The sequence below is a fragment of the Emys orbicularis genome, chromosome 8 (genome assembly GCF_028017835.1).
Source record: "Emys orbicularis isolate rEmyOrb1 chromosome 8, rEmyOrb1.hap1, whole genome shotgun sequence".
Lineage (NCBI taxonomy): Eukaryota > Metazoa > Chordata > Testudines > Emydidae > Emys > Emys orbicularis.
This window is the reverse complement of record NC_088690.1, coordinates 84,195,013-84,218,723: the sequence shown is the minus strand read 5'-3', so window position 1 is coordinate 84,218,723 and position 23,711 is coordinate 84,195,013. Positions and strand designations below refer to the sequence as shown.

General features: G+C 42.4%; 1 protein-coding gene across 1 annotated transcript in view; it reads right to left on the bottom strand.

Moving 5' to 3' along the window:
* Nucleotides 1-2,666: 2,666 nt before the first annotated feature.
* SLIT3 (slit guidance ligand 3) overlaps nt 2,667-23,711 on the bottom strand; it is a 798,116-nt gene continuing 777,071 nt past the window's right edge. The window contains exons 33-36 of the mRNA XM_065410175.1: nt 15,495-15,649; nt 12,755-13,040; nt 4,535-4,743; nt 2,667-2,905 (exon numbers count right to left, since the gene is read on the bottom strand). Of these exons, the coding sequence (XP_065266247.1) occupies nt 2,667-2,905; nt 4,535-4,743; nt 12,755-13,040; nt 15,495-15,649 (889 nt within the window). The remainder of the gene's footprint in view (nt 2,906-4,534; nt 4,744-12,754; nt 13,041-15,494; nt 15,650-23,711) is intronic.

The following is a 23,711-nucleotide window of genomic DNA, read 5'->3' as shown; positions in this document are numbered from 1 at the left end:
AATTATCCATCTTACTAATGAGACTTTAAAACATTAAGAGCGCTGAAGCACTGCGATTCACTGGTCAAGTCTTGATTTGTCTTCCCTGAAATGATGGCTAACTGCATCTACGAAAATGCACTGAGAAAGAATGTTTCATTAATAATAGTAGATTTGTACCAGGGCCATGTTTATACAAGCGTGTGCAGTTAGTTGCTTTTGCAAATTTTTAGAATCTACAGATTGGGGGGCAGGGAGGTTTTGTGTTTTTTTTAACTTTATAAACTCCAGCTGCTTCTAGAGTCACATATTATCACTCGAAATGAAATGAAATCTACGCTATATATAACTGGTTTTTTTCTGGCTCCTGAACTGTACTATTTCAATCAGTTTTTGGCACATTAAGTAGTGATTGTTTTGTTTCACTGATTGCAGGCTCCATTGTACTAGTATTTATTCTGAAAAACTTCTATTGTATCACTCACTTCCCTCCTGCCCAAATTACTCTGGGAAACAAAAAGGAACGCTGACTACACTGTTATGGATAAAAAAGGTTTTAATTAGACTAAGGCCTATAAGCATCTTAGGGCTGCTGGTTCCAAAAAAGGACAAAGATTTACATTGTAACTGCAATAGTGTCTGGTTTTTTTTTCTGAGGGGAATGTAAAGTTGTTCTGGCTATCACAGGAATCTGTTTCATGCTCTTTTTTTTTTTTTTTTTAAGCCTCATTCAGTCAAAAGAACTAATTATTTACTTTTTTTATTTTTTAACTGATGAGCTCTCTTTCTGCCCCTGCTCTTAAAGGGCCTGATCCTTTCCATTGACTTCAATGGGCATTGGAGCAGGCCAAAACTGCAAGGCGTAAGCTCTGACTTAGCTGTTTCTCACAAACATACTCATTGAAGAAAGGACCACTATACTCAGTATCCTTGCAGGGAGAAAGAGAGAAATTACTTAAGGAAACAATGGAACAGTAATTGACAGGGAGGTTTGAAATTCATGGTAATAGAACACTTCAAGGCTTGTGTAATGTAATCAATGTCCCTAACAGGTAACCCTGGTAGGGTGACCAGATGTCCCGATTTAATAGGGACAGTCCCGATATTTGGGTCTTTTTCTTATATAGGCTCCTATTACCTCCCACCCCCTGTCCTGATTTTTCACACTTGCTGTCTGGTCACCCTAAACCCTGGCAAAACCCCCAACACCCTAAGGGTAAAAATCACCTCTCAGATTTACACTGAGAATTTGTCATCTACATGGATCTCTGCTGCATATTCAGAATTTATTCTGCACACACGGCTCCTATTAAAGTTAATGGGAGTCCTGCGGGAGGAACAAATGCAGAATATACAATAGTGCAGGTGAAAACGTTTTTAGCGTGGATCAGTCAAGCTATATAGTGGAAAGCGAGAGCAAAACTATATGGAGATATCAAGAGTCTCCTTAAGAACAGATGAAATCTCTGTTAAGGTGGGACAGACAGCAGACCTATAGGAATTCCACATGCGTATAGTGCAACTTACACTAATTTGAGAAGTAGCAGGTGGAGAAGCAGCATGTTGGCCATGTACCATAGAGTGTGTATTAATAGGCAACTGTGGCTGGAGTAAAATTTTGGCTGAAATAGATGAAAGTGGGAATAAAGTACAATATATCAGCAAGGTAAATTCTGGTTCTTGGGATATTTTCACTCTCTTTTAAAATGGATTTATACATGAACTTTGAAAGCTGCAGTGTCTAGGTTTGCCAAACTTCATTGTAGTGTATTCCCCACATTTAATATAAAAAAAAGAACTCAAGGCTGAGAGCAGTGAGGCATAAACCTGGGAAATAACACAGGAAGGGTAAGTAGTAGTTAGTATGTTGCTTAATTGGAGTCACTTAGCACTTATTTTTGCCTTTTTGGACAAAAACATCCCAAACTGTGTTTACCACATTCTCTCCCCCACTTCCTTTTGGATAGAGTTGTCCGTGCTATAGCGATACAGTCACTCAAGAATATACTGGGAAGACAGATAAAAATACAAAATACAAAACAAAAATGCATTCTACTATTATAGTACTTGAGTAATGGAGTCAATGTCAGACTTGGGCTACTGCCAGACCGATGCACTTTTTGGGGAACTGGTTCAAGAGTATCAAGCTGAGCCACTGTACAGGAACCAAACACAAACTAGCATTATTAGGCAAGGGTAAGAATCGAGAGGGAGATTTTTTCAGGGTGCACAGATAGAAGAGATGGCTGTCAGATGTGAGAATGTGCTTTCCCGTTGTACCCATCAGAACCTCGGAGAATATTTTTTTCAGTCTGTATCTATCGTTTTGTGGCAGGTCCTTGAAATATCTTCACATTTGGCCATCGTGCATGCTTATAAACTTACCCCATTTCTCCTTTTGTTAGGATTTCTTTATTTTTTAAAAACATTTTTAATTTTTTTAACAACTGTTAAAAAAGTTTTATGGTAAAAATAACTCACTATATGATACATATACCCGAAATGGTGTGATACTTTATATAATAAAAGATGAAAATATTCACTTTCCATAATAAAAATAAGTTCTATTTTTTGTTTATTTTACAATATACTTAATATTCTTTTCTTCTTCTTCACGCTGAAAGTAAATAGTCCCATTTTGAGAGCACTTCTGAGTCGATTAAAGTGGCAAGAGAGTGGAGAATGGCTTATAAGCATTTTGAGCAGCCGCATTCCACATGCCTCTCCAGTTCTTCCATGAAGGAGGATCCATCCACACACTGAAAGATGTATTTCCGCCTTTTGCTCCGGAGGGGAACGCAACACTGCCCATTACTGCAACTGCCACGACATTCCATCTGGGGAACTTTGGAGGCAGTGACACACGAGCTGTAGCCATGCTGCTTATGGATCACTTCTCGGACAATCTCCCCTTGGCAAAGATTCTCTGTTAAGACAATGGAGAGTGTAGAGAGAGATTTGTAGGAGATTATAATTTAAAGATGCTCCCTCATAAGGGACAGTATTATAAACATAGGAATTTGGAGATGTGCCCTGGAGGCAGGGGTTGGGAACACCGCATGGCTGTGTGCAGCAGTTCACCAGAGACGCTCCCCAGTTTGCGTTATTAAAGTTTTATTCCTTTCTCATTCACTGGCTTGTTACTTAATGAACCCCAAGAATGTTAGAGAGAGGAAGGATGGAGAAGGTGATAATTATCTTGTAACCCCCTCCCCACCAAACAGCCCTGTGCATGTACTGACATTTATTTTATTAAAGGCAAACAACAGTGCACAGGGTCTCCATTCTCCACTGCTTTGTACGAGGTGTAAAATGCTATCAGGACAGAATAGTACTCTCTTTGTGCAGGTATGTATTTATACAAGGCATTGTAGAATCAGGCCTGTTGCCTTCAACAGAACTGGAGATGCTTTAACAAACAATAGTTATTTAAGCTTCCAACATCCCTGTAAAGTATATATTATTCCCATATTAGATGGAAAATGGAAAAAATATATTAATAGTAAGACCATTATTAGCCATGGGAATGGTTTAATAACATGAGACTTACATTTGAAACACGTAAGCTCCCTCGAGCCACGGATACAAATCTTGGTAAGGTCGATCTGTCCTTACATCCTTTCAGATTAGATATATGGAGTTCCATGCAGCGTGCTCTGTGTAGGTCTTTAGAGGAGATCCTCAAACCCAACATTCAGCCTACTCTGTATGAACTTTAATAATCTGGGGTTTGCCCAAGTATACTTGGCAACAATTCCTGTCCTAACCTATTGTGCAGTCACTGTGCAGCAGTCAGAGTCATGGAATTTGCAAAGACTGTGATCCTTTCAGATGAAAGCTGCTACCTAAATAAAACATTATGGGCCAAACTGCTGCTTTTGTGGGGGAACAAAGGAAGGACTAGAAGACTGAGTTATAACTTTCTGAGTTTCTAATAGGCCATTTAATTTGGGGGCAAAACAGGTGTGGAACAGACAGGGGGCTTGGCCTCCCCAAAAGCCCAATAGGAATACAGGAAAAGCTAAGAATTTTCCTTGAGACCCAGTTTCAAACCTGTACAGCTCAGGAGAGGGAAGGAATGAGGGCAACTCACATTACTCATCCTACACAGCATGGTTCCTAAAGGAGCAGTGCTTCCTGGGAATTCTGCCTTTGCCTTTCTGAACTTCCCCATTGTGGATGTGGTTCAGTGTGCTGGGGGGAATTTTCATCCCCAATAATGCAGTGAGGACAATCCTTGTAGTGTATGAAGGGAAAGATGCCACAGAAAAGCACCCACATCCCAAGCCATCTCCACTCACACATCCCACTAAGAAACAACAGAGCTACAAACTTCCAGGATTCAGGAGGAACAGAGCTATTATCATAGATCTACCCTTTTCTACGCATTCAGACATCTTCTGGCCAGCTCTTGTGTGGTTTCCCTCTCCTCCTCCCTCAATGGTTCTGAAGGGGCCATTGTCCCATTAATAAGAGTTAAATGGAGGAAGAGTGAAGACAAACGTGAATAGAAATGACAGCAAAGCAGCATCCAAGGCACTGTAGCCAGACATACCTTTGTCGCAATGTTCTCCGCTATAGTTAGGGTCACATTCGCAGTATGGCTCCCCATGTTCTGAAATTTTACACTGCCCATGGTTGCATTTCATAATTCTGCAGGGGTTTGAGGAGTCATTCTTCTTGTCGCAGTACATGCCCATATAACCCTCTGAGCACTTACATGTGTAAGCAAAGTTGGCAGCCGTGCATTTACCATGGATACACCTGAGAAAGAAGAAAAGTTTAGAGCTGGCTTATGCTTGTGAGGTTTGAATTAGGGCAGGAAGAGACCTCAATTTTTCCAGGAATGTTTACTTTGGATGTCTTAGCTCCCATTCAATTTCTGGCCAATATTCTAAAGCAAAGAAGTTCAGTGCCAGGCATGCTGGCAGAAACGGCAAGTGGATATTGGATCATATTCATAGACAGCAAATTCTGAATTTAGTGATCATGAAATGTTCTCATGGGAAACCTGAGTAAGGGTTAGGCTCATTCAGTCATGGATCAAACAATACAATTTATCCAAACAAAACAGCTCAGATTCAAAGTATCAATACTTGAAACAAACTCCTCGTGAACAATCCACATGTCAAAGCGTACTTGGAAAAATTATTCTACCGATTACCTCACATGATGAATAAATGCGAGGAAAATTCCTATCTGTCTGTGGAATTTGTGGACAAAAAAGAGGCTAAATTACTCCAAAAACTTGACTCAGTTCTAGTTGAATGGTTTCACGATACAGGGTCCTGCAGTGGGATTTGGTATTTATGGAGAGGTGATGCATGATGAGGAACTGCAATAGATCCCCATTCAGTGGGTAGATGAAGGCTCAGACTGTGGAAGCAGGGCGAGGAGATAAAGGTGGCATCTTTATGCCAGGGGAGGCCATCCAGCGGTACAAACATTTCATATATACAAAGCCCTCGCTTATATAAATTTTCCCATTTGTTATTTTTACTCCTGGCATTTTAAATTATTTCCCATTAAAAAAAAATGTTTATTTTAACCCTTGCCAGTTTCATATGTGTGCAAAATAGGCAACAATAAAAAACAAGGAATAATAAAAGCAACAATGAGGTCAGGATACAGAAAAAAAAGGGTAATTAAGTGGAGTCACATTATTTAAAATAAGGCATTTTCAACAACACTAAACTAACTCCTGCTCCTGGATCAGTAACCCTTGTTACTCATCCCCCCCCCCCCCCCCCCCCCACCATCTTCTCCTCAGTTTGTATTACCATGTCTCCACTTAGATTGTAAACTCTTTCATGTCAAGATCATGTCTCTGTCTGCAGGGCGGTCCTTAGGATTTATGGTGACCTAGGTGGGATTATTAAACTGGTGCCCCTGTGCCTGACTTGCTCTTAGCAACACAAACATAAGCTTACAGTATTGGAAAACTTGCCACATGCACGTTATTAAAACCAGTTTAACTTAATTAAGCACACTGTAATGCTGATGGACTAGCACTATAGAAAAAATTCTGATTTGACAGAATGATGCAAATAATACGATTTTTTTAATTTGTCAACATTTTATTGGAAATTTATATGAAGAGGTATTGAAACAAGGATTTGTTTTTAATTAACAGCAATCTTTCAGGCTTTTTGGGCTGCAAAATCAGTAATAATGTCATCATATGACAAAGACAAAGTGATGTCTTGTTCGATTGCAAGAATAGCAAGACCAGTCAAGCATTCCTGACTCATTGTAGAGCGGAGATAGTTTTTAATGAGCTTTAGTTTTGACAGGTTTCAGAGTAGCAGCCGTGTTAGTCTGTATCCGCAAAAAGAACAGGAGTACTTGTGGCACCTTAGAGACTAACAAATTTATTAGAGCATAAGCTTTCGTGGGCTACAACCCACTTCTTCGGATGCATAATAAATTTGTTAGTCTCTAAGGTGCCACAAGTACTCCTGTTCTTTAGTTTTGAGAAACTCCGTTTTCCTGATGCTACTGTTACAGGAATTGTCAGTAGAATACGAGTGGCAATGTACACATTAGGATATATGTCAACAAGTTTGCTGGTATGAATACACTGTACAATGTCCACACCGATTTTGCATGTGGCAACATTGATGACAGTGTACTCAATTCTTTGTACAGTTCAAGTCCATTTAAATCAAAACTATCACCGTGCTTCAGGAGGCTCTCTAGGTTCTTGCACTTTGTCATTAGTTGCTCTTGTTTTCCTATTTCATTAAATTTAGTTATGTCATACAAAAATCCAAACTGTTCATGGTGTACTTGTAAGGTATTAAACCTTTTATCAACAGCAGATATTGTTTTATCCATCACAACATTAAAAAATTCAACCTCAAATTTCTTTTCTGGATCGTCTATGGGCTCATCTGCTCCTTCATATTCTGCTTGCCGTTTTTTCCTTGAAACTCGTGTCACATTCGGACACACCGAGTGCCTGTGCAAGCTCTCTTGCTGTAACCTGTGCTTCTTTGAATCCATTTTCTCTGTATTTCACTAACAAGTCTCGTGTGTTGTTTAGTAAGTGTTGAATCAAGCTGCATCATTGGACTCTGCATTATTTTGCTTACACTTGACATTTTAACAAGAATGTCATACCAGATTACAACAAACGCTAGAAACTTGAAGCTGGATATTTCAGAGGCCAATGACTGTGCTTCACTTTTAGCTTTTGGATCTCTGGCTTCTTCCGAAATAGCAACCAGTGCTTCGTAAACTTCCTCAGATTGATATCGCAACGTTTTTACACTTTCTACTCTGCTTTCCCAGCGTGTCTCAGATAGAGGCTTAACGGTAATACCATTGACATGTGCTTTGAATATTTGCCATCGTTGAGTGGAAGCTGAAAAGAGCACGTAAATGTGTTGCAGCAAACCAAAAAAAGATATAGCTTCTACAGAAGACTTGGCCATATCACACAAAATCAAATTAAGACTGTGGCATGCACATGGAACAAAAAAGGCTCATGGATTTTCTCTCAGCAATCTAGCTTGCACGCCAGAAATGCATCCTCTCATATTGGCACCATTATCATAGCCTTGTCCTCTAATGTTCATTACGGACAATCCCATTCGTTTTAGTTCATCAAGGAGAGCTTGAAGAAGTCCAAAACCTGTAGCGTCTTCTACTTCTAAAAATGTGATAAACAATTCCTTAACTGTAATCTGTGCTGAATCACTAATGTCGACAAATGTCACTACTAACAACATCTGTTCTTGATGACTTATGTCCGGAGTGCAATCTAGAATTACGGCAAAATATTTTGCCAAAGTAACCAATGAAACAATTTTGTCTCTCACTTTATCACTCATTAGCATGATCAGTTCATTTTGAGTTCTTGGTCCCAAATAGTGGTCATGCATTTCATTTTCAGTTACTCTTCGGAGATGTTCACTCATCACTGTGTCAAATTTTCCCAGCAGTTGTACAAGGCTCACAAAATTGCCATTTTTGGGCTGGAATAATTTCTCAATGCTTCCTCTAAAAGCAAGATTGTTTGTTGAAAGATATTCAACAATAGATAATAGACGTTCAAGAACACGACGCCAATGCTGCTTCTCTGACTCCAGCAATCTTTGATTTTGGGCATCAAGGGTTGTCTGATCTTTTAACCTTACACTCAACTCACACCATTTGTGCATACTTTCAATGTGGTGTTGTGCCTTTTCATGTTGCAGTAATATGTGACTAAGATTTTTCCAATCATTAATACCCATGGTTGCTATCTTAAAATTGCAACTATTGAAAATCTTGCATGGGAAACAAAATACAGCATCCTTGCATTTAGAGTACACAAGCCACCGTCTGTTGACAATTTCACCGTTAGAAAGTCTTTTGTAGTAATTTTTTTCTGTGAATTTCCTACCTCTAATGTCTTTAGGATATTCAAGACCTTTTATTCTCACAGGGCCTTTCTCAAGTATAATGGCACAGAATTCGTTGTTTAAAGATTGTGGCTATGTGCCAATGTCATCTATATCCCATGCTAGTACAGTTTTAACTGTTGTAATTTCTTGTTTTGTGTCTGCATCTGTTTCAAATGATTGTTCTGTGTGTTGTTGCATTTCTTGAGCTTCGTCTGCATAAAAATTTTCTTTGGCAGTTACTTGATGATATTGATCAACTTCGTTGTTTTCATGACGTACAAACTTAAGTATAGAACCCTTCTGTGCTTGTATAGCTAATCCTATTTCATCTTTCCGTTTTCTTTTTTGTGACCCGGAAAGTTGTTTTCGATACGACATAACTTATAAGGGTGTTTTTTAAAGAAATAACTGTTTAAATTATTGTCAGATTATCAGAAATATTATTTAAAATAACTAATATAGGATACTTGTGAGTCTGTGACCTTGAGCTAGTGTGAAGACACCTCACAAGGCGCTCCACCCTGACTGAGACACAGTAGAGTTGGAAACCCATATCATTTTTTACAAAGCCACTTTTTAGTTTTAAATGTATAGCGGGCATCAGTTTTAATGTTAGTTACAACTCTATATGAACCTTATACTGTAAATAGATCAATGGCATTATCCAGTTTAATAAGCTGGGTTTCCAAGCAGTGGGAAAATATAACCCTAGTTTTACTCCTAAGTAAAGCACAAAGTGACCAAAATGAAGTCAGCACAGAATCATCTCATCTAGATTAAGGTAACACAAAAATGTTACAGAAGTCCTATTGTGCCTTATTTTTGTCTGGAAAGACATTAGCAATAGCAGCACATTTTGGGCACTGCCAGAAATACATGATAAATCACTGCCTCTAAAGTTCCATCAAAAACTGACATTTTCACAGCTCTAGCATGATCTGCTGCACAGATTCTTCACAAGGAAGTGTCCCTGGCCTTTTTAATTCATATTAACCATGTATTTACTTTATGAAAGTTGGACAAAACATTGTGAAAACGTAAGACATTGGCTGCCCAACCTCTGGGCTGGCAAAAGCTATATTGACTCACTGGAAAAAAAAGAGAATCTTAGTATAACATATGGTCACTCTATACCAGGGGTCGGCAACCTTTCAGAAGTGGTGTGCCAAGTTCACTGTAATTTAAGGTTTCCCATGCCAGTAATACATTTAAATGTTTGTAGAAGGTCTCTCTCTATGTCTATATTATATAAATAAACTATTGTTGTATTTAAAGTAAATAAGGTTTTTAAAATATTTAAGAAGCTTCATTTAAAATAAAATTAAAATGCAGATCTCATCAATTTAGTGTGATCCTTATCTGGGATCCTTGTCTGGCGTTCCAGCCACCAGCCCCGCTTAGCCCACTGCCAGTCTGGGGTCCAGCCGCTGACCCTGCTCAGCCCGTTGCCGGTCTGGGGTTCCAGCCGCCAGCTCCTGCCAGCCGGGATCCCGGCCACCGGCCCCCCTCAGCCCGCTACCAACCTGGGGTTCTGCTCACCCAGGCCGGCGGCAGGCTGAGCGGGGCCGGCGGCTGGGCCCCTGACTGGCAAGGGGCCGGCAGCCGGAACCCCAGAGCGGCAGCAGGCTGAGTGCTGCCGTCACCCCAGACTGGCAGTGGACTGATCCACTCAGCCCCCTGCCGGCCCCACTCAGCCCGCTGCCGGCTGAGTGAATGGAACCCCAGGCCGGCAGCGGGTTGAGTGGCTCAGCCGGGGTCTCAGCCGCTGGCCTGCTCAGCTCATTGCCAGCCTGGGGTTCCTTGGGGGTCCCCAGGCCAGCAGCGGGCGCTGAGTGGGGCCGGCAACCGGGACCCCGGCTGGCAATGGGGCAGCAGCCGGAACCCCAGAGTGGCGGTGGGCTGAGCCGCTCAGCCCGCTGCTGCGTGCCATCAAAAATCAGCTCGCACGCCACCTTTGGCACGTGTGCCGTAGGTTGCCGACCCCTGCTCTATACACACTAGTAAGGAGATGAGCATATTACAGTTGTTGGAGGGCTCTATTTAGCAGTAACAGGGCTATAGGAAAGTCAGTCAACATTTTTTGTTTCTCTGATGAAAACTGGCCCACTCCCTGCCCCAAACCAAACTTGTCACAAATAATTGTCAACAACTTAATTTTCTGTTTTTGGCTAAGATATTGATTTTTTTAAAAAAAATATTGAAATTGAATTCAGGATTGTTAGCAAGCATTTTTGGCAAACAAAGTTGTTAAATGACAATCTAAATGCCAGTACAGTCCTGCTTTCATGCTTGGCTCACCCCCCAGCCTGCTGGTCCCACAGCTGCAGTAGAGGAGGAGATAGGTGGAAAACTGCAGGACCCCAAAATCCACCTCTTGGGGTGCAGAGTGGCAACAGCAGGAGCAAACCCTCAGGTCTGATCACACACCAATGGGCACCACCACCAGCTCCACAGACCATGGTGAAGTTAGCCCAGCATCTGATCTCAAGGACGGGGCACCCACGGAGCCACAGCAGCTCATCCTGCCCTGTGCAGCTCCCCCCGGATGAGATGGATCGCTGCCAGCCCGGGGGAGAGACGCGCTCCCCAGCTAGGGTGACCAGATCCAGATGTCCTGATTTTATAGGGCCAGTCCTAATATTTGGGGCTTTGTCTTATATAGGCACCAATTACCCCCACCTAGGGTGACCAGACAGCAAGTGTGAAAAATCAGGACAGGGGGTGGGGTGGGGGGGTAATAGGAGCCTATATAAAAAAAAAAGACCCCAAAATTGGGACTGTCCCTATAAAAGTGGGACATCTGCTCATCCTACCCCAACCCCCTGTCCTGATTTTTCGCACATGCTATCTGGCTATCCCCAGCCCAGCCACGTGTGACCATTCCAATCCTGGCTAGCTGCGGAGGAAGTGAGTTACTTTCACTTTCACTTTCATTCATCAGCAGGCAGCCAGCCTCCCCCCCCCCCCAACACCTCACCCAACCCAGCCCCCAGGGGGGAGAGAGAGAGAGGGGTGCTCCTTGGGGGGGGGGAGGAGAAGAATGGACGTTATGGGGGACAACAAAGGATACTGGTGCCAGAGCCGCCGAGCCTGCCTCACCTCACGCCGGGGGAAAGAGTCACACTCACAGGTGAGTTCCTTCCCCCACCTCTACTCCCTCCCCTTCCCTTCCCAGAGACCCCAGCAGCCAATCCCCTCCCTCAGACTGCGCTGCATTCGGCTCTCTCTAGGACCTAGCAGCCCTGCTCTTACATGCTCCACTGCGTCCCGTCTGTCCAGGCTCCCGGCAGAGCAGTGCCCCCAGGTAGAGTGGTGCCCTAGGCGGCTGCCTGTTCTGCCTATGGCTAAGGACGGCCCTCTGTATGGAACCTACCACTCTTTTGGACACCCAGGGTGAAACAAACCTTCACCATTTAAACAACTGCAAGTCCCTCATTCTTTCCTTGCCCAGCCATCCTGGCTAATTGCTGATTTTGAAAACTCAGGGGACTGCTTGTGCATCCTCCTTCGTGAAATGCAATAACAAAAGGCCAGTTTAAATAAAAATCAAATCAATATTTCAACATTTTTTAGGGTTAGGGTCATGTATCCAGATCTGTCTCTTATTTTACCCTACCTAGTTTTACTAAAGCTTACAACTTAAAGGGCTTCAATCCTGTGAGGTGCTAGGCATACTCAGATCTCCAGCATTGAGGGTGCTCAATACCTCCCCTGAGGGGTTCAGCACCCTGCAGGATTGTGCCCAGAAGCTAGTTTAAAATGGTTGCTGTGCCAAGTGAAATTCCTGTTCACTCCAATCAATCACATGGATAATTACAGATTGGGTCACTCTGCCTGTCAAAACCATATGTTTGCAATATCCCTTTCCCACAGATTCTCCAACAGCTTACCATGGGAGTAGCTTCTAATACAAAAGTATTTCCATCTGTTTGAGATAAGACACAGGGCTACATAGACCATTGGTCTGTGCTGGTTTGTCTATTTGTGTTCCTGTCAGGAAATTAATGTATCTATCCAGTGCTCTGACATGAATGTGCACTTTGTTTCTTTGAATTATAAATGCTTCACTCATAAGCCCGTTCCCTGGGACTATACACTATTCCTTACTCTATTGCTGTTCTTCAGATGTTCTACTCCAAAGGGAACTCTTAAGGACAGCTGAGTTTTGGGGGATTCTGAACCAGTTTAAGTTGGAATACATAGTTCTAAAGAACAACATTGATGGCCTTTGGAGAGTTAGACTCTGAACATCACGTCTAGCACATGGTGTAATGGGCACTTTCTTTTGCCCCACTTCCTCCCTCCCCCTCCCCCCCGGCGGCCCTGTAAAAAGTTAAAAGTCAGTTTATTGAAGAGAGCACTCCCATCAGCACCAGTGACCTTACTTGTTACTAAGGCAGGGGTCTCCAATTTCCTGGTCACACAGTGGGCCTGTCCAGCCTGGGTGACACTCACAGATAACGCTTGTCTTCTCTATGGACCGGCAGATGCCATGCTTGCAGATGTTACAGGATTTGCAGCCAGGAAGGACTCCTAATGACTGCTGGGGTAGATCCTTAAAGTCCTGCAGCTCGTTATTAATGCGGACATCATGGATACATCCATGAAAGCCGTTTGACATCCTATCTGTGCCTTGGCGCAATGAAGATAGCCCAGTAGATGTTGGGATCCCTTCAGAGAAAACAAAATATAAAGATTATCTTGCATTCACAATAATACTAGAATAAATTATAATGGCTAGCACCTTCCCTTTGAGGATCCCAAGGTCCTTCATAAACAATAATGAATTCAATTTTAGGACACCTCTTTGCAGTAGTTCAGTATCATTATTCCCATTTTGCAGATGGGGAATTGGAAGGGCAGAAAGATAAAAATACTTCATAGAATCATAGAATCATAGAATATCAGGATTGGAAGGGACCTCAGGAGGTCATCTAGTCCAACTCCCTGCTCAAAGCAGGACCAATTCCCAACTAAATCATCCCAGCCAGGGCTTTGTCAAGCCGGGCCATAAAAACCTCCAAGGAAGGAGATTCCACCACCTCCCCAGGCAACGCATTCCAGTGCTTCACCACCCTCCTAGTGAAATAGTGTTTCCTAATATCCAGCCTAGACCCCCCCCCCACTGCAACTTGAGACCATTGCTCCTTGTTCTGTCATCTGCCACCACTGAGAACAGCCGAGCTCCATCCTCTTTGGAACCCCCCTTCAGGTAGTTGAAAGCAGCTAGCAAATCCCACCTCATTCTTCTCTTCTGGAGACTAAACAATCCCAGTTCCCTCAGCCTCTCCTCATAAGTCATGTGCTCCAGACCCCTAATCATTTTTGTTGCCCTCCGCTGGACTCTTTCCAATTTTTCCACATCCTTCTTGTAGTGTGGGGCCCAAAACTGGACACAGTACTCCAGATGAGGCCTCACCAATGTCGAATAAAGGGGAACGATCACGTTCCTCGATCTTGCCCAAGAATGCACAAAAAGGTGGCAGAGCAGTGAATAAAGTCCAGCTCTCCGGACTCACAGCCCTGCATTTCAACCATTAGATCATGGTTCTTCTATTTATATTTTTATAGCAACTTTAATCCCAAAGTTCTTTAGAAATTATTTAAGAATTTCTTAGTTTGCCAGTGAAATGCTGCTACCTCTGCAATGCAACAAGAAAGCTAACAGTACTCAGCAACAATATGCAACAGTCAGGACTGTAAATAGTAATGTAGCCAGTTAAAACTATTGCAGGAGAAATCTAGACAGGCATAAAACAGCTATTCATATTGGATGGAACACTGTGACTAACACTTGTTAAAGTGCCTTGGGACATTTAGTGAGGCTATGTCCTCACTACGGAGGGAGGGGGGGTCGATTTAAGATACGCAAATTCAGCTACGCGAATAGCGTAGCTGAATTCGACGTATCGGAGCTGACGTACCCCGCTGTGAGGACGGCGGCAAATCGACCTCCGCTGCTCCCCCGTTGACGGCGCTTACTCCTACCTCCGCTGGTGGAGTACAAGCGTCGATTCGGGGATCGAATGTCGCGTCCCGATGAGACGCGATAATTCGATCCCCGAGAGATCGATTTCTACCCGCCGATTCAGGCGGGTAGTGTAGATGTAGCCTGAGTATAACTGGGGACGTCCTCGGTTTTACATTGCACTTAAAACATGATCCTTATAGAGTCTTCATGGAAGTAACATCACATTAGTCCTTTGAATTTATAAAGCTCTCAGTCAAATGTTTATGCTTTCAATTATAAAAGGACAGAATTTTGCAATACGTCTAGAGAGGAGCTATGTTTAGCAGAGCTATGTTAGGAAGACATAGAGCTTGCAAAGGGAAGTAGTCAAAAACCAAAACTACTTTAATTCTCCCCATTATATGCTTATGCATTACAAAAGTCTAATTACATGAACTTTTTATGCTTATTTCCATAGGACATACAATTTATGTTTATAGAGCTGTATCTCTTACGCAGATTGGGTGGTTCAGGGGAGATGTTCTCATAGCTCTGCTGCTAGATCATCTCTGCTGCATGAGGCTCTTTAATCTCTGACATTCTTTATATGAGCCAATTGTTAAGGTTCAGCTCTGGCCAAAACAAGATTATCCAGTTTCAGATTTGTGAGGATAATAATTCAGCGGCCACATAGAAAAGGGATTATTAAAAGGGATTATTCACAAAGGGACTGATCCAGCACACAGTGAAGCCAAAGGGAATTTTTACCATCAGCTTCAATGGTTTTTGGATCAGGCCCAATGGCCCTTAGGGATCCATTATAAACCTGCAGCCATTTGTGCTTGGCTTTAATTTACTTAATTTGGAAAAACCACAGCTGAAGAGCAGATGCTCCCTATCCAATCCAAGTTCTGCCATGCCCTTCACTGCAGTATCTCCATGCATACCCTGCATGGCTTCACAGACTGTTGAATTAACGAGGCTACTAACATCTTGTCAGACCATAATGTTGGAATGTCTTATTTTTTTAATCTCTTAATTTCTTTATTCCAGGCAAATCATTTTCATAGCAGCAACATGATTTGATGGAAGATGCCAGCTGTATTATTAGCTGAAGAAACTTTTGGAAAATTGTCGAGGGCTCAGCTATTGTTGCGAAGAGTGACTGAACATACCTCCAATGTAGAGCGGGGTGTTGATGCTGACTGTGGGTTGTTTCTGCAGTTTGCCAAGACTCTTGGGGGTTCCTTTATCCACAACCAAGTTCAGTGTTTGGTTCAGCATAACCAACTCCACACTGTGAAACTGCCCATCATTTATTGTTTCCACACTAAAGGAGAAAACAAAGAAGGAAGAGAATCAGAAGGAGCTTAGCTGTGACTTTCTTGCTTCTGTTACAGGCAATCACCCACTTCTACCCTTGGAAAGAAAATGGCAAACGGTTGGCTGCTTTGCAATCAATTGTCTTTTTTATGCTAAGCACTTTGCTAAGGGTAAAGAACTTAAAAGGTTCAACTTCAAACCTGTGTCAACTCTCATGTAATCAATACATATACAGATTCAACTCTTGAGATGCTTGTTAGTTACTGGGGAGGTTGGGAGGATTAGAAACAATTTGTGGGCTGGGAAATAGTCAATTAACATGACACGAAAATGAACTCCATATTTGTTGTTTCTAAACCTACAGATATTTTTATATGTGAAAAGAGTTTCAAATAAGTTAGGCACACAATCTCTCCAATAATTGCACATGCTAAATGTCAGTTTAGATCACTTGTACAACACATAAAATTACCTGTTCTTCACATGCAGTCAGAGCAATTACACAGAAATTAGGAGCACAATTGTGCACCTAAGCTTTTCTGAACTCTAGCCCACCCGATACATTGGAATAAATTTTATCCGTAGAGCAATTTAAACTCTCAGCCCTGTAAGTTGCACACTGCAGTGCCATGAAACAATATGGAAATTTCATTCTACTCCAAAGTGCAGAGAAAAGAGAGAGAGATAGGAGAGGGATGCAAAGGATAAACAAGGGATTAACTGCTCCTTGACAAATCAGTGGGTTTTTCAAAGTACACTCATAGTGAAAGAAGTGAAGAGATTTTTCCACTGATGCAAATTTAACAAAACATTATAGTCTCTCTTCATTGTACACATGTGAACTTTAATACATAATGAGATACTAATAGTAATGGCTACAGCAGGTGTTAAATAATGCGCTATGTAAGCTAACCATGCACTCAGCTTTGCCAATGAATATCATTCTTGACCTGCTGCAAGCCTTGTCCAGTGCCAGGCCTCTCCTGAATAGACTCCCAAGTTGTGTGATGGTTCTTCCAGGAAAGCATGAGGGCAAAAAGACGTTGTGTGGGAGTGAAGAATTCCAAGATGTTGCTTAGTCTAGAAAACTAATTTGGAGTTGCTGGACAAAACATGGTGACAGATGAATAGAAGTGCATCAACTCATTTATTCTCAGTCAACCAGACCACATGCCCAGCTTCATATAGCTGATTAAGTTAAAAGTATATAGGGGCCAATCCTGAGCCACTGATGTCTATGGAAATTTTGGCCTTTAAGATGAGACATTTAGAAACAAGATACTCAAAGGAGGAAGTGACCAAAATTGACTTGTTCATGGAATAGTTACAATTCTACAACAGCTACAATAGACCTGGTACAGCTGATAATATGCAAGCAGGATTAGGCAGAAGCCACCAATATGGAGACTTCTGAGGAACACCAGGGTACACAGGGAAGTGGTATTGCTGACTCAGTAGGTAACATTCTGAGAAAGGACTGAATCAATGCCCCAACACAGTGGTGGAGGTCTTGTGCTGGGAAGGCCTTCCGGATGAAAGAGGACATGAGCACTTGTGGTTATTAAAGGTCATGTGAAATTTTATGGAAGTTTGAGGTGCTTAGATACTATGACACCATATAAGAAACCAGATAGACATATAGTGGATTCACGTTAAAATATCGTAAAAGTACTTCTTCTGCAGAACAATTCCCACAGAAATGATGCTTATGGAACTTTGTGAACTTGCATTTCCAGTGAGTCCTTTGTGTTGTGTTTGTTGTACATTCTTAGGATGGAGAGAGGACTCTGGGGAGGCAGGTATTGGTAGTTTGCACTTGGTGCTGCTGTAGTTCTCTCTGAGACCTAGAAGTGTTCCTTAGGGAAAAGAGACCTCACACCACACAGAGGACTAAGACTTATTTAGCTGCATTCCTGAAAGATTTGATAGAACAGATTAAACCAGTTTCCTGGACAAATTCCATCTGGTCATATTTTACCAATTGAAATTCCCTCTGCAGTGTCTGTTGGACAGAGTGGTGTTGACATATTGCTATAAACTGCTGCTTAGATGTTCTTGTGTGCTATCTAATATCTGCCAAATTCCACCGAGGAGATGGCTGTGTTTCAGTGGTGGATAAAATGATCCGTATATATCCCATGACAACCTCAGAGGATATTCTGAGGCTTAATTCATATTTATAAGCATTTTGAGATTCTCAGAGCAAAGATGTTATACAAATGCAAAGGCATATTTTTAATTGTTAAGCTCTGTAGATAAGTCAATGAGAAAGGAAGAAGAATAGGCAAAAATATTTGCTCTGAAGCATGTGCGTTGAGGAGCAAGGATGAATGGCTGTTTAATAAGCAACCCCTGTCCTAGTAGGATCGATGTCTGAAGATGAAACAAGACTACATTCTTATCTGAAGAAGCCCAAGCTGCGATTATATGGTAGAGGACAACATTATCACATTTGGCAGTGCTAGTTCTTATTTGGGCCAGGACTTCACAGACATTAATCATTAACTCCTCCACAGCATAAGGTTTTCCAGATTAGGGTTTAAGTGCTTTGATTAACAGGCAAATGGAGGCCCATGTGTCCTGTTGATGCGTCTAAGCTTCAATCCCTAATTCTTCACTGTTTTTAGTGTACTCAGAGCTAACATTTTAACTCCAGTGGGGAACTAGAGGTAGGGAGGGCTTCTCTGGTGCCATTCTGAAGTTGTAACTGGCTGGAAGTTGTCAAATTCTAGCCTTTCTCCTTTAACCCACCAAAGAAAAATCTTTCATGCCCAAACTTTGCGAAACAGAAAATCATTTGTTGCCCTAGCCAACCATTTCAGTTTTATGAAGCTGACAAAGTCAAAACAGCCTGAGCACACATTTTCTTTTAAAATAAATGCTCATACACAAGGAAGGGGCCAAATGCTAACACCCAAAGGAAAAGGGGCTCTGAGAAAACTGAGATAGTGGATAAATCAAAGCATTTGTTGTTGTTGTTGACAGAAGAGACTTTTAAAAGGCTTTGGATTCTGAGACAGACACACACAGAGTAAGGGTGAGGGGGAAGCGCTACGTGAATTCTTCCTTACAGCTTAGTGTGCCATTGGGCCTCTAGGAGACTCAGCAATCGTCTGAGACAGTTGGAGACAGTGGCTTGGCGAGAGATAAAGGGAAGAAAGCCACAGATGCTGAACAGTGCATTGTAACTGGGCTCAGCACAAACTTGCTGTGCTCTGCTTTTTTCAAGGGGCTTCTTCCCGACCCGGCTCTCTGTGAGGTTTTTATTAAAATGCTAATGGAATTCTTATTGGTGATCAGCTGGTTTTACAGCTTATCCACCTGAAACAGTCCTCAGTATATAACTACCTACCTGAGTCAGGGATTTGTTGCCTTTTATTGGTATTTTCATTCTACAAAGCTACAGAGCACAATGCCAGAGGCATTTGAGCTTTTAAACCTGCCATGTTGACACTGGTAATGATGTGACAAACATGACTGGTAGAATACAGTAAGGTGTAACCATTTTATGTATCTGCAAGGTCCAGAGGCAAGAACTCAGAAAAGGCAGCTGTGTTCACTGTGATGCACAATGTACTCTAAAAGTCTACCACTAGATGGAGATGCAGCATCACAGAAAGGATTGTCAAGTTTGAGAAACCATCCATTGATATTTTTGTATTTTTCCAATTCCTCATTCCACACCAGAATGTTAACAGCTTGATACACAAATGAATATTACATTAGGTTATACAGTCAGGATACACAGCTACAAAAATTAAAACATTACAGGATGAAGTTGAGGGTTTGTTTTTGCTTGTTAGAATTTATTGACTAAAAATAAGCTTTTGTAAAGTTACACACCTGCTGGCTGAGATTACACAGTTTGTCCCTTTTTGCAAATGCTTTTGTGATATGTGATTAAACCATAATCACTTATCTGAACAAATGTGGAGGGAGTGGAGTCAGGGTAAAACACGAGCTGGATCAGAACCAACTCTGGTTTTGGAGTAAAAACAACAAGTGCTAACTCTTGAGATTTTCCAGCCGATTAAAAACCAGTCCTGAACTTTTCATCTTGGGCAGCTTCCAATGGAACAATTACAGTATTGTGGGCCTTTACCATAGAGTACCCTAAGTTTATAATAGATACTTATTAAATAAAGGAAGGAAATATTTTAAATGTAAACATCTGAACGATGAGCAAGGGTTGTCATGAATTTGATTTAACAGCACAACTTGCCCAAAAGTAAACAGTAGAAAGAGCCTACACACCAGTTTTATATCCAAAATGTGGGAATTGCCTCACCAACTGTCATAAACAGTCTGTTAAGGACCCCATGTTGGTCACCGACAGTCCACTGATTTTTACTATAGTAATTAAGATTTATACAATACCTTCATCTTGAAGCATTTTACAAACATTACATGGAGGAACCATTTCACCTACCATCTAAGTGCAGCCATTTCTAGCTCTTTGCCCATAGGCATATCAAGCAACAGAGTATAATAGGAAGTGAGGAATCACCCCATTGAAACTGCAGGGGGGAATTCGTTAGGCAAAGTCTTTAAATCATGTTTTGAGGACATCAGTAAGTCAGCCAGAGGTTATGGGTTTATTACAGCAGTGGGTGGGTGAGGTTCTAGATGATCACGATGGTCCCTTCTGGCTTTAAAGTCTATGAGTCTATGAGACAGTAATGACCTTGATGCAACCTTACTCTTGCCAAAAGTGCCATGGGAGCACTAACAGTTCAAGAGCTGTGGTTTTACTCTTGGTTTTACTAGTTTTCTTCCAACAGTGCAGTGCCCTTGCACAACATGCAGAGGCATTAGTTCAGCACTGACCTAAAGAAAAGAGTGGCACCTACTGAATCATCAACACTACTTCACCCTGCATCTAGATATTAGTGGGAGGTCTCCTCTCCAGTTACTTATTGGTCCTGACTCTGTTTAGCTTATAAGTTCTGACAAATCACATCTTCAGGTTTTATAGCTATGGGTGGTGATGTTCCTCCAGACCTGCTAAGTCTCCCATTTTTCTTGGAAGATTTCTGTCCTGGGTGCTTGAATTTTGTGGGAACCTACTCCCACATACTCCTAGTCTCTATGGTCTCAGTAAGGCTGAACCTATGGCTGAAGCAACCTACTTGAGACCATACAGACTAGTAGAGAACCTCACCACCATTTTCCAACCTCAGAGCTATGACAATTTACTCCAGCCAAGGATCTGCCCCACAGATATTAGCAAGACTGGGTCCAACACCAATTGCTGCATTGCCCCTTGGATGCCTCCCCCAAGTAGATATTTTGTCCTGGATGGAAAACTGGTTGAAATATCAGGAGTAATGGCAGTGTTCATATACATGTCTGGGTATAGCACCTTAAACTCCCTCTCTGTATGAGGCAGGTGGCTTTCAGAGTGGGAGTTGTGCAGCAATAGCATAGCAGGGCCTGGAGGTGGCCTCTACAACCCCAGGTTGCCAGAAGTTAGTCTTGTCTGTCTGATACAAAACACCCAGAGACAGACAGACAAAAGTGACTCCCCTTGAAAGGCCCAGGAGTCTCAGAGCTCCTCCTGACTGAGGCGCTGTGGGACATAGCTAGAAATAATCACTTATATGATGATGGTGCCCAAACCTGGGGCCCTATTGTGCTGGACACTTTACAAACAGAAGACAGCCCTGAAGAATGTATGCTCAAAACCACAAACAGATGAAGGGAAGTGGATACAACATACAAGCCAAGGGAGTATGGTGAAGAATTTTGTTAGTTAAATGATAGCAGGAAAATGCACTGAAAAAAGCCAAGTAAAAAGAATTTCCTCCCTACTATAGTCCGTCTCTCCCCCTCACTCTGCTGTCTGAGCCCCTCACGCCCCACTACTCAGTGGCTGTCAGAGATCGAGAGAGGAACCCCCATAATGTTGTCAGCAAATAAAAATACTTTTTCAACCACACCCCAGCATTTAACTTCATCTTGTAACAGGATTATTTAAGTGCCTTTGGCTGTAGCAGAGCAACTGATACTGTGCAGGAGATGGAATAGAGGTAAGAAATAAAAACAGCTTTTACTAAAAATACAAAACATGTAAATTAGGTAATACATAGCCACCAACTATGCAAATTAGGGCATGTATTCATTAGCAGAAATCTCCACATTTCCAGACCTTCCGTCTAAATAGCTCCATGCCTCATTTAGACTAGAGCACTAGGCAAAAGTGGAGCTCTGAGTGACTGGGGGGTGAAGCAATTGTGAAAGTGAAATGAATTACATTAAAGAAATAGAATGAATTAAAGAATGCTGTATGTACCTTTAAGTAGAAATGAGAAATGCTGCAAGCCAGGGGGCAGGAAAGCAGACATTAACTGCTTAATGAATTGCCCCACTTAAGGGCAATTGGTGAAGCATTAGCCTTAGATCGATAAGAGTTAATAAGGAAGCACGATATGCATATTGTGCCCCATGCAAATTTTACAATTTTGCTCTCTCTGTCCCTTTGTTTAGTTTGGGCCCTTTTACCTGTATAAATAAGACTCTTTGAATCTTGCATGGGGGCTCACATTATCTGAATGTATTAGCAGAGCGCTGTGCTAATAAAACAGAGTGGTCTGACAAACTAGGAGTCCTGAGTCTAACTTTGACAATTTGGAGGTCCCACTGAGATGGCAACCGTCTTCACTGGGGCCGTGTGATTCCTGACCATTTTTGTAGGATGACCGTGGCAGCCGGCACCTGGGCATTTGGCCCGAGCGGTCCTCCTCCTGAACAGAAGGGCGCACGACCACAGTGAGGTCTACGCCATCGAACCTGTTGGTTCCCACTCTGTTCTGGTAGGGATCCCGGGATCTGACATCAGTAATCTGGTCAGGTAATTATTTCTGTGTTTCGTCCGGACTGAGGACTGTCCTGTCTCTGTCTATCTGTCCTCCTGTGGAGTGTTTGAGTCTGGGTGCCATCTCCGTCCGGGGATCAGCCGACCAAGGGGTTCCTGTCCCCGCGGTCTGAGTGAGTGAAATCTGCACAATCGCAGCCGCACCGCACCTTGGGTAAAACCCTTGGTGTGAAAGCAAGGGCGATTGAGGCAGTAGCCTGTGGGCTCCTTTTGTGTGCTGCACCGGGCATCGCTCTGACGAACCCGAATTTCCTTCTTGTGTGATTGGTGTGTGTAAAGTCCTCCTGTATTGGTAACCAGACGTCTAAGTTGGGACAGTTCCCTAAAGGAACGCCGGATCGGTTTTAGGAAGGGTCCGGACTCCTGTAAATTTCTGGAAAAATGGTCTAGGCTAACTCAGGGAGATCCCAACTCAGTGGCCACTGTTAAAATCTTGGAACAAGGACCGAGTGGACATCTTAAATGACAAACTCGGCCAATCTAAAACTAAATTGGAAAAGGAGAGGTTAGTTGTTTCATGCTGTGGTGGGAAGAGGCAAATCGTAGGTGGACAAAATCAAAACTCGTCTCTCTCAAATATTCAAATAATAAGTTAATTCTCTTTATTAAAAGAATAAAGACAGTGCCCCTCTCCCACCACCAAACCGAGCACTCCCCTTTACCCCGTTCTTCGAAAAAAACCCAACAACCCCGGATAGATCCCAACCCCCTCCATCCTCCCATCTCATTGTAAAAAGGACAAAAGCCCCTTGTTCTGTTCCCCTTCATTGTCTGCCTCAGAAACTGATTCTTTAGTATCAGAGGGGTAGCCGTGTTAGTCTGAATCTGTAAAAAGCAACAGAGGGTCCTGTGGCACCTTTAAGACTAACAGAAGTATTGGGAGCATAAGCTTTCGTGGGTAAGAACCTCACTTCTTCAGATGCAAGTGAAGAAGTGAGGTTCTTACCCACGAAAGCTTATGCTCCCAATACTTCTGTTAGTCTTAAAGGTGCCACAGGACCCTCTGATTCTTTAGTGTTCCACTACCAATTCAGCAAGGAGGGTGGGCTCCTCAACTAGCCCCCACCCTTCCTGGTCCCTTTCCTTAAACATTTCTTTCAAAATTGTGAAATGACCACAATATCACTCACAAAAACGGTTCATTGGAAAAAGCAGGATCGGGCCCAGACAAGCAGGCAAGCAACAGATAAAGATA